The 10001-nt window shown below is 63.5% G+C and overlaps 1 protein-coding gene and 2 non-coding genes across 3 annotated transcripts; all 3 read left to right on the forward strand.

Annotated features, from left to right (window-relative positions):
• Positions 1–12: 12 nt before the first annotated feature.
• LOC112110965 (ATP synthase subunit beta, mitochondrial) lies at positions 13–4451 on the forward strand (the record flags this gene model as incomplete). Its single annotated transcript, XM_026646319.2, has 9 exons — positions 13–199; positions 728–902; positions 1417–1538; positions 1898–2082; positions 2339–2497; positions 2768–2890; positions 3034–3246; positions 3653–3854; positions 4224–4451. Coding segments are annotated over 9 exons (1464 nt in total), but the record flags the coding sequence as incomplete, so codon positions are not given.
• LOC113405272 lies at positions 252–325 on the forward strand. Its single transcript, XR_003369471.1, has one exon. It is a non-coding gene; the product is annotated as a small nucleolar RNA SNORD59 (small nucleolar RNA).
• LOC112110975 lies at positions 1728–1801 on the forward strand. Its single transcript, XR_002908448.1, has one exon. It is a non-coding gene; the product is annotated as a small nucleolar RNA SNORD59 (small nucleolar RNA).
• Positions 4452–10001: the final 5550 nt, after the last annotated feature.

A 10001-nucleotide genomic window follows, 5' to 3' on the forward strand; every position in this document is an offset into this window, starting at 1 on the left:
CTCTGCTCTCTCCCAGGACGGGACTATGCAGCGCAGGCGGCCGCCGCCGCCAAGCCCGGGGTTGCCACGGGCCGCATCGTGGCGGTCATTGGCGCCGTGGTGGACGTCCAGTTCGACGAGGGGCTGCCCCCGATCCTGAACGCCCTTGAGGTGCAGGGCAGGGACACCAGGCTGGTGCTGGAAGTGGCCCAGCATCTGGGTAAGCGGTGGTCCCTCTGGGTCTGTAACTGGCCTAGGGCTGAGGCCTCCCTCCTTCACTGATGATCCAGCGTGATGACTTTCGTTCTTCTGAGCGTGCTGAAGCCAGGTCTTTGATCTGAGGAGGAGCAGGCTTAAAATGGCAGCTGGCCGGGATTTGTCTAGGAAGAAGCTACAGCGGGGGATGCAGTGAAAACTGTTCCCAGGGACTCCTGTGCATGTCGCCTGCTCTGATGTCCCTTCCACCTTGGGTACTTATGCAGCCTCCAGTACCAGAGGCTAAGCGACTTGCCCAAGGTCACCCACGTGTGTCAGAGCAGGGAGCTGAATGTAGCTCTCCCAGGTTAGCGCCCTAACCACTAGGCGTCCCTGGAACTGTCCTCCTTGCTAAGTTAGGAGATACCTCCCCCCATGAGGCACCTCTGTGCTTGCTGTGGTCAGTCAGGACAGGTTTTGCAGCAACTGTCTTGTTACCTGTGATGGCCTTTATGTAGCATCCATGTAATGTTCCTTTCCCATGCCCTGGCAGGTGAGAACACGGTTCGTACCATCGCCATGGATGGTACCGAAGGCTTGGTGAGAGGACAGAAAGTGCTGGACTCCGGGGCCCCAATCAGAATCCCCGTAGGCCCCGAGACCCTTGGTAGAATCATGAATGTGATTGGGGAGCCCATCGACGAGAGAGGCCCCATAACGACCAAACAGTAAGTGCAAACGGTCTCCGGTCTCGCAGGGCGGGGGAGAAGGAGCAAGCCCCTGCAAATCCGAACTGAAAGAGGCTGCACATCACTTGGGACTGCATGAGAGAATGGGGGGGGGCGGGTATTGTCGCAGGCCCTCTGGGCCTTCTTAAATGGCTGTGAGTTTGCAGTGGCGTCTCCACTGGGACTTGTATGGCAGGAGCTAAACTGAACATCCGGTGTCTTCTCCCAATTCAGTCACTTTTACCCTTCGGTTTCAACAGTGCCTTGAATCCAGCCAGCGTGGGTCCCCGTTGCCTAGGTGCGGTACAAATGCAGAGAAGCAGTGAGGTGGCACTGAACCTCTGCTAAGAGCTGCCCTCAAAAAGAGAGACCCCAACGGCTCGTTGTTTCCTCCAGCTGCGGCCACCTGCCCGCGGCACGCAGCAGGGTGTGCCCTAGCAGGCCTTGAATGCCATCCACCTAGGCCATCCGACTTCTGCAAGCTGACGTGCTTCCCTGGGCCCCTGTCTTGCAGGTTTGCTGCTATCCACGCCGAAGCCCCGGAATTTGTTGAGATGAGTGTAGAGCAAGAAATCCTGGTCACCGGCATCAAGGTGGTGGACCTGCTGGCACCGTACGCCAAGGGCGGCAAAATCGGTACGTTGCAGATCAAAGGGGCCATGTGGGGAGGGAGGCGGGGTTCGGGGGGGGGGTCAACGCATGGAGCTGGACTCCCTTTTAGAGCTTAGGAAGCCACCCTACTTTGTTACTGGGGGGGCCGAGTAAGAGGAGCTTGGTGGGTTCAGAAGTAGTGTCTGTTCCTGCCCTTGCTAACATGCCCTGTTTCCTTCGCTGATGAGTAACCTGATGACTTTCGTTCTTCTGAGTTTGCTGAAGCCACTATCTATCTTCTGAGAAGGAAAAAGGGGCGGGGGCAGGGAGAGACTCGTGGCAAAGCAGCTGCTTGTCGGGGCGCTATTGAGCTAACCAACTGCACCCGCTCCCCCCTCGCCCAGGTCTGTTCGGAGGTGCCGGTGTGGGCAAGACCGTGCTGATCATGGAGCTGATCAACAACGTGGCGAAAGCCCACGGTGGCTACTCGGTGTTCGCTGGCGTCGGGGAGCGAACCCGCGAAGGGAACGACTTGTACCATGAAATGATCGAGTCGGGGGTCATCAACCTGAAGGACACAACCTCCAAGGTGAGGGGGCGCCCCTGGTTAAGGTCCCAGGGGGTCGAGCTGCTCTGCTGTGTTTGCCCAGGAGCGAAAGCCGAACCCTCGCGTCTGCGCAGCGTACCCTGAGCAGTGCTGTGTGGGTGGCCAAGCAAAGAGCCTCTGGGTCAGCCCCACTGGGGAAACGCGTGGTCCTTGGGGGCAGAGCTAGGAGGTTCTTGGGTGGGACCTGGTGAGCAGCCCCGGCTGTCCTGGTAACACCTTCGCTCCCCTTGTGCTGCAGGTCGCCCTGGTTTACGGGCAGATGAATGAGCCCCCGGGTGCCCGCGCCAGGGTCGCGCTGACGGGGCTGACAGTGGCAGAGTACTTCAGGGACCAGGAGGGCCAGGACGTGCTGCTCTTCATAGACAACATCTTCCGGTTCACGCAGGCTGGCTCTGAGGTATGGTGGCAGGGCGGCACCAGGGAGCCATGGTCACCTGCCCAGCCTGACTGGCAGGTCCCCTGGCCAATGGGGTGAGCTGGGGAACATTGGCCACCAGCGAAAAGGGGGGGCAGGGGGGAGGAATTCTCCCTGTAGGTCCAGATGGCCCTTCTCTGTGGCTCACGTGGAACTGCCCCGCCTCGGCCAATCCACGTGAAAGGCTCCCCTCTGGGCAAGGCCGTCCGTGTCTCTGCAGCCTCCGCCTGACCTGGCCCTGCTCCCTTTCAGGTCTCCGCCTTGCTTGGCAGAATCCCCTCGGCCGTGGGGTACCAGCCCACCCTGGCGACTGACATGGGCACCATGCAGGAGCGGATCACCACCACCCGCAAGGGCTCCATCACCTCCGTGCAGGTAACCGGCCCCCGAGCGGCCCGTGTTCTGGGGAGTGGCCGCACAGTGCCCGCTCGGACACAGCGGCCTCTCCCGGCTCATCGAGGGGTTTCCCGTCGTGCCGGCCGTAGCATGACATCATCGGCATCTCCCTTGTGGCCTAGGCGATCTACGTGCCAGCTGATGACTTGACCGACCCTGCCCCTGCCACCACATTTGCCCATTTGGACGCCACGACTGTGTTGTCGCGCGCCATTGCTGAGCTGGGCATCTACCCTGCCGTCGATCCTCTGGACTCCACCTCCCGCATCATGGACCCCAACATCGTGGGGCAGGAGCACTATGACGTGGCCCGGGGGGTGCAGAAGATCCTACAGGTGAGAGCTGTTATGGGAGGGTGTATGGGATCAGGCGTGAGAGCGACGAAGGCCCAGTGGTTAGGACGTGACTCTGCCGTGGGAGGGTCCCTGCTGTTAGCTGGACCAAGTCCCTTAGTCTCTCTGCGGCTCGGTTCCCCGTCTGTCCAGAGGGGAGGAGCACAGACTGGGGGGGGTGCTTGGGTACTCTGCGACGGGCTGGAAGGGACCTCGAGGTCCCCTGTTCAGTGCCCCCGGGCTGGACTGTCGCTGGAAGCAGCTGGCCTAGAGGCTTAGGCTGATGGGAAGGGGAAGCTCTAGGATCCAGCCTGTGGGATCTGGGAGCCCCGATTCGCTGCCGAGGAGCGGGCAGCTCTGGTTGCCCCAGCTCTGCCGGTGGCCTGCAGCGCTTGTCTCTCCCTTCTAGGACTACAAGTCCCTCCAGGACATCATTGCCATCCTGGGGATGGACGAGCTGTCGGAGGAGGACAAGCTGACAGTGGCCCGCGCCCGCAAGATCCAGCGCTTCCTGTCCCAACCCTTCCAGGTGGCCGAGGTCTTCACTGGCCACGTGGGCAAACTGGTCCCTCTGAAGGAAACCATCAAGGGCTTCCAGGAGATCCTGACAGGTGAGGTGCTGGGGGTGGGGCTTATTGACTGCAGCTAACCCAGCCCTAGCAGTGGGGGGATGATGGCTGCGGCCCATGGAGACTCCCAGCTGGGAGGCTGGGCCCACATCTCCTGGTGCTGCAAGCAGGGCACTGAGGTACATGGCCGTCTTGCTGGGCTGCCTGGCAGGGGCTTGGCTGCTGTGTTGCCACTTCATCGGAGGAGCGGCTCTTCAAGCTGGGGGGGGAATAGAACAGCCCCCCTCCCCCCCGAGATGATTCCTGTGAAGCTGCAGGGACCTTCCCCAGCTGTGTAAAAGCCCTGGTGTTTGCTGCCCCCTTGTGGGGAGTCCCCCTCCTCACTGCTGCCCCTTGCTCCCTTGTGCGCAGGTGTCTACGACCACCTGCCGGAACAGGCCTTCTACATGGTGGGCCCCATCGAGGAGGCTGTGGCGAAGGCGGAGAAGCTGGCCGAAGAGCACTCATGAGCCACTGGCTCCGTCATGCCTCTCCCCCACAGCATCCCCACCCGGCTCCCCAGGGCCCCAGCTGGGTGTCGTGTCGTGTCTGCAGAGTATATTTAAAGTTTCCAATAAAACATCTGTCTTAAAACATGAAGCAGGGTTGTTGTCACTGGGGGGGGGGGTCTGCATGGGGCAGAGTTCTGGGTGGGGGGGGGGAGCTGGGTCTGTGTGGGGGGGGGGGGGGAATTCTGGGGGTGGCGGTAAGAACTAGCTTCCAACCCAGCTGATCACTGGGCCTGGGCTGCCTCCTTCCCTCCCCTCGGCTCCCTGTGGAGCAGCTTGTCCCAGCCTGGCTGATGAGTCTAGCACGGCTGAGTCATTCCTCTCCGAACCGGAGCTGCTGTCGCGCCTGGCTGGTCCCTGGTTGGTGCTGACGCCACCCCCCAGCGGAGATGCCACAGTGCCCAGCTCCTGCCCACGGTTGATTAGCGGGTGGGGGGATCGGCCGAACTCGGTCCCCTGATGGCTGGGGAAGGCGAGGGCCTGAGATTCCAGAGCCTCCTTGCTGCATATGTTTGCCGCAGAGCAGCTTGTCGGATGCTTCTGGGGTAGTGGAGAACAAAGCGCGTTGGCGCTGAAATAGTTCTTGCTACGCTGGGCCGGGCTGACCCAACCTCCCCCCTCGGGCAGCGCTGTTCTGTTCCCAAGGGCCCGTGGGCTCTCAATGAGCCCGTTTCTCTTGGTTTGTAACCGTAGGGCTGGGCCGGGCCTGGCTTTAAGAGGTGGGGGCCTCTGGCCATGGGGCGAGTACCCAGCCCTGTCTGCTTCCCAACATGCTCAGCACCTCCCCAGGACAGCGAGCTCCGTGCCCAGTCCTTGACCCCATCCCCCCCTCCGCCCTGAAAGCCCCGGTCTGGCACCAGTGCCTGCTTAACATGGCTTCGCTGGCAGCCGGGCGATGACGCAGCAGCGGGCTTGTGGGAAGTGCTGCAGGAGACGTGCCAGAGCAGAGTCCAGGAGGGAGAAGCAGCGGGTTGCTCAGCTGTACCTGCGGGCGGCTGCTGCTGGCGCCGTTAACTCCTGAGTGGCTGGGTCCCAGCACAAACACCCGCTGCTCTGCGAAGCCCGTACCCCATGCAAGAGGAGAGGGAGGCTGGGGGGACGCAGCCTTGTCTAGTTGCTCAATACTCCTCGTGGTGGACTGGGGAGAGGATATTCCACCCACAGCAGCAGCAAGAGAGCTCATGAGCTGGGTTCATGCCCAGTAACTGGGGTGTTCCCCTTTGGCCCCTCTGTTTCCTCCAGCATCTTCCCTGAGCAGCTCCCACGGGTCTACCGTCGCATCTAACAGCTCAGGGCCCCCAGCTGCTGTACAGCCGCTGAGACGCTCCCTGCCCTGAGGAGCTTAGACAAAAGCTGGGGAAGGGAAGTGATTGATCCCAGTTCTGCCCCCCAGCTCTGGGCTCTGCACTAGGTTGGAGTTAAGCCAGTCCAGGCCCCTGGTCTCTGTGCAGCACCTGGCACCTTCCACAATACAATGGCCGCTGAAATGCAGCCACCTCTGGGTTGGAACGTGGCAGTTGTTTAAGCCACCGAGGGCAACAGTCCAACAGGAGCCAAAGACCCTATCTGGCTGCCTCAGGGAGGCCAAACACAATTATGGGGTGGACAGCAGAGCCCCTGGCCTGCCTGGTGAGAAGAGCTGTGGGATTGGGCGGAGCCCTGGGGCCTCAGGGCACACGGACCCCCAAGCATGTGCCAATGGAGCAGCTCTGGAGTGCCCCACCCCTGAAGCCAACTGTGACACCAACCCTGTGCCCTCCCTGCAGGGGTCTCATCCCGCTGCTGGCTGTCCCGGGCGGCTCCTTTCCCTTCCTCCCTGCCAGGCTGCAGGGCTGTGGGCACCTGCCGGAGGGGAAGGGGCCGGTTCATCCAGCTGGATGGTGCATGGCTGGGGGAGGGAGGGAGTTTCCAAACCGCTCTTCTGGCAGCGTCTATAACCCAGCAGGGTGGGGGGCAGCTAGGAGCAGGCAGGACCCCTTTGCACCATAGGTGGGGCTGGCCTGAGCCGTGCAGCTCTGCCCCAGCCGAGTCCAGAGGGGGCTCAGACGCTTCGTGGTGGCTCCTAGCTGGGGGGGGGCCCTCTGGAGAGCCCGGCGCTGGCCTTGCCAAGGGGGAGCGTGGTGCGGTCAGTGTCGGCGGGGGGGGGTTCCGTATTATCGGGGGCTGATTTTAAAAGGCACCGGGGTAGGAGACTCCAGGGCGCTGGTAGCTCAGCCCTCGACCCGGCCCCCCCTCCCGTGGGTCCTGCCCTGCAGGGCCGGGTGTAGGGCTGAGGCTGCCGGGGCCTGGCAGGGGAGAAGCCCCCAGTGGCTCAGCACACGCTGGCTGAACATCCCTGGGCCCGGAGGGAGTCGGCGGCACTGGCCGGGGGGTGCAAGCGGATGCAGGAGTCAGCCAAGACCCTGGGGAGCTGCTCTCTGGGGGGGGTTTAACACGTGGCCTGGGAGCTGGAGTGAAGCCAGCTGTGGGGGGGGCACCCCAGCCCCCTTCCCCCCCCCCCGGGCCTCTCATCGTAGGGGTGCCCAGCAGCCCCCTCCCCCCCAGGCCTCCTGTCTCTTGCACCATTTTGAAAACACAAAAGAGCCATTTGCTTGGCTGCCTCTTGGCTTTAATCACCATCCCCAGAGCAGCTGGGCCTTTTGTGTGGCTGGGCCCGGCTCGGGGCTCCCCCTAGTGAGAGCAGAGGGGCCGGGAGCCTCGCAAGGGGGAGGCCTCTGACCGGAGGGGGGCGGGGGGAGTATAAATGTGGGGGGGAGGTCAGATTTTCATGCCCCACTTGGCACTGAATCCAGGCCAGGGCCTTGGCTGGGAGAGGGGCCTGGTCTGGGGTCAGAGAGGGGCCTGATCTGTGGGAGAAGGGGAGGAGCCCCCCCCCACCAGCCCCCTGAGGGGGGAAATGAGTTAGGACCAAGGCCCCAGCCCCGCCTGCCCCGGGAAACCGTGGCTCCTTGCATGGGGAAATTCACCAGTGCCCCCCCTTCCCGCCCCGCTCCCCTGGGGCTAGTGCAGTGCGGAGATGGGCTCTCCCCCGGCTGGGGACGGGGTGCCTGGGGGGCCCATCTCCTCCTGCCTTTGAGCAGGCGAAGGGAAAAGCATTTGGGGGGGGCTGAAAATCCCACCCGCCTGGCTCCCCGTCAGGGCCGAGGTGGGGAACAGGCTCCGGCGGGGGGTAGGGGGGTCCCAGGCTGGCCCGAGCACACAGCAGGGAGTGAGGCGGCCTCTCCCCACGGCTCAGAGTCCGAGAGGTTTGGCCCATGGGCCAGGGAGCGGCTGCTCGGTGCCAGCTCTCGCCAGTCCCCCCCCTTTCCCCTACGCAATCAGCCAGCCAAAGGCCGGGCACAGAGGGCTGTGTGGGGAACACCGAGCCCCTGGGCTGCCCCCCGTTCAACGCCCCTTAATGCAGAGGGCCCCAGGGGAGCGTGAGGCTGAGCATGCCAGGGAGGGAAGCAGCGAACCCAGCAGGCAGGGGCTGGGTCTCTCCCCTCAGATGAGGCTAGCAGCGGGGGTCTCACGCCCCTCCAACCGGAGGGGGTGCCCGGTCCCAGATCTCCCTGCCCTATTCATCTCTCTCACCGGCCTGGGAGCCACCTTTGCCTGGCAGCTTCAGGTGCCATAAAGCAGCCAGCGCCCCAGGACCATGTGTGGATCAGACCCCCGCAAAAAACAACTCTACCCCCCCCCCATCCGCCATGGGCAGAGACTGGCTACTTAGCGGCCCTGCCCATGGGGCAAAGCCTCAGTGGTACCCCACGCAGTCCGGCTGGCCACTCAGCTGCTTCAGAACAGGACGGAGGTGGGGGGGGGTTCCCCCCTTCCCCGGGCATGAGATTTAGCTGGGACCCGGCCCAGGCTTCGGAAGAAGATTCCCAGGATGCTTTGCAACTTAGCTAGACTGGTGATCACCTGTCACTGAAATGCAGCCCCCTCTGGGTCAGGATGAGGCAGCTGTTTATATGGGTGGGGGGGTCACACCACACGGAGATGGAGCCCAGCAGCAGGTCGTACAAAGATCGCTCCCCCAAGCCTGAAATGCAGCTGCCTCTGGGGTGGGGCGCGGCAGCTGTTTAGCAGCTTCTCAGCAACACGCTCGGTTTGGGACAGGAAGTGAAGACCCCCTTCTTCGGCTGATTAACCCCTCCATTGGTGGGGTGCTGGCAGGATGTCATGGGCACGAGCAGTCGGGATCTCCAGTGGCCCCATCAGCACAGCATCCCCTACCAGCACGCTGGGGATTGAGGCCATGCCAACGCTGTGGGAAGAGCCCCTCCTATTGAACCCCTGGGGCATTCATGCATTGGAGGGGCCATTATGTTGCACGTGGGTCATGGTGCATTGGGGGGGCCCATTATGATGCACACGGGTCATGGTTCATGGGGGGAGCATTACATTGCACCTGGGTCATGGTGCATGGGGGGGGCATTACGATGCACGTGGGTCACGGGTGCATGGGGGGGGTCCCCATTATGATGCACATGGTGCATGGGTGGGCCCCATTACCATGCACGTGGGTCATGGTGCATTGGGGGGCCCGTTACGATGCACATGGGTCACGGTGCATTGGGGGGGTCCCCATTATGATGCACATGGTGCATGGGTGGGCCCCATTACGATGCACGTGGGTCATGGTGCATTGGGGGCCCATTATGATGCACACGGGTCATGGTGCATTGGGGGGGTCCCCATTATGATGCACATGGTGCGTGGGTGGGCCCCATTACGATGCACGTGAGTCATGGTGCAATGGGAGGCCCATTATGATGCACACAGGTCATGGTGCATTGGGGGGGTCCCCATTATGATGCACATGGTGCGTGGGTGGGCCCCATTACGATGCACGTGGGTCATGGTGCATTGGGGGCCCATTATGATGCACACGGGTCACGTTGCATTGGGGGGGCCCATTATGATGCACACGGGTCACGGTGCATTGGGGGGGCCCATTATGATGCACACGGGTCACGGTGCATTGGGGGGGCCCATTATGATGCACACGGGTCACGGTGCATTGGGGGGGCATTACAGTGCACGTCCGCCACGGCACCCCATGCACTGGGAGGGGGGGCTCCCCATTACGGCCTGTAGCCGCCGCCCCCTCCTGCAAATCAGGGCCCGAGGGGGGAGGGGCGGTCGCCCCCCCACCGCCCCCACCGGACTGGGGCTCGCTCCGCTCCGGCTGCAAATGGCTCCTGCACCTTTAAATAATTCATCCGGCTGCCGCCTGCACGGGGCCGGGCTGGGAGGAGGCAGCGCCCGCCGGTGACATCAGCGCCTGCCCGGGCTCCCGCAGCCACCTGCTCCCGGCCAGAGCCCGGCGGAGGCGGCACCGGAGCGGCGGAGCCCCGGGACCCCCCCGCCCAGGTAAGGCGCGCGGGGTGCATGCGGGGGGGGCAGGATGGGCTCAGCTGGGGGAGCCCCCCCCCCGCTGCTGCGTGCAGCCTCCTGGGTCCCAAAGGCAGCACGAGCCGGATGGGCCCGGCCTGCGCCCCCCCCGGGGTGGCTGCCTGGCGCGCGGGGGGGGGGGGGTCCCGGAGCTCTGCCCTCCCCAGGTGAAGGGGGCGTTGGATGCTGGGACAAACTTTGTGCAACTCTGTCCGGGGGGGAGGTGTTTGGGGCTTGTGACGCAGCGGGCGGGGGGGGGGGG

Source organism: Terrapene carolina, unplaced genomic scaffold (assembly GCF_002925995.2).
Source record: "Terrapene carolina triunguis isolate 2854851 unplaced genomic scaffold, T_m_triunguis-2.0 Scaffold34884, whole genome shotgun sequence".
Classification (NCBI taxonomy): domain Eukaryota; kingdom Metazoa; phylum Chordata; order Testudines; family Emydidae; genus Terrapene; species Terrapene triunguis.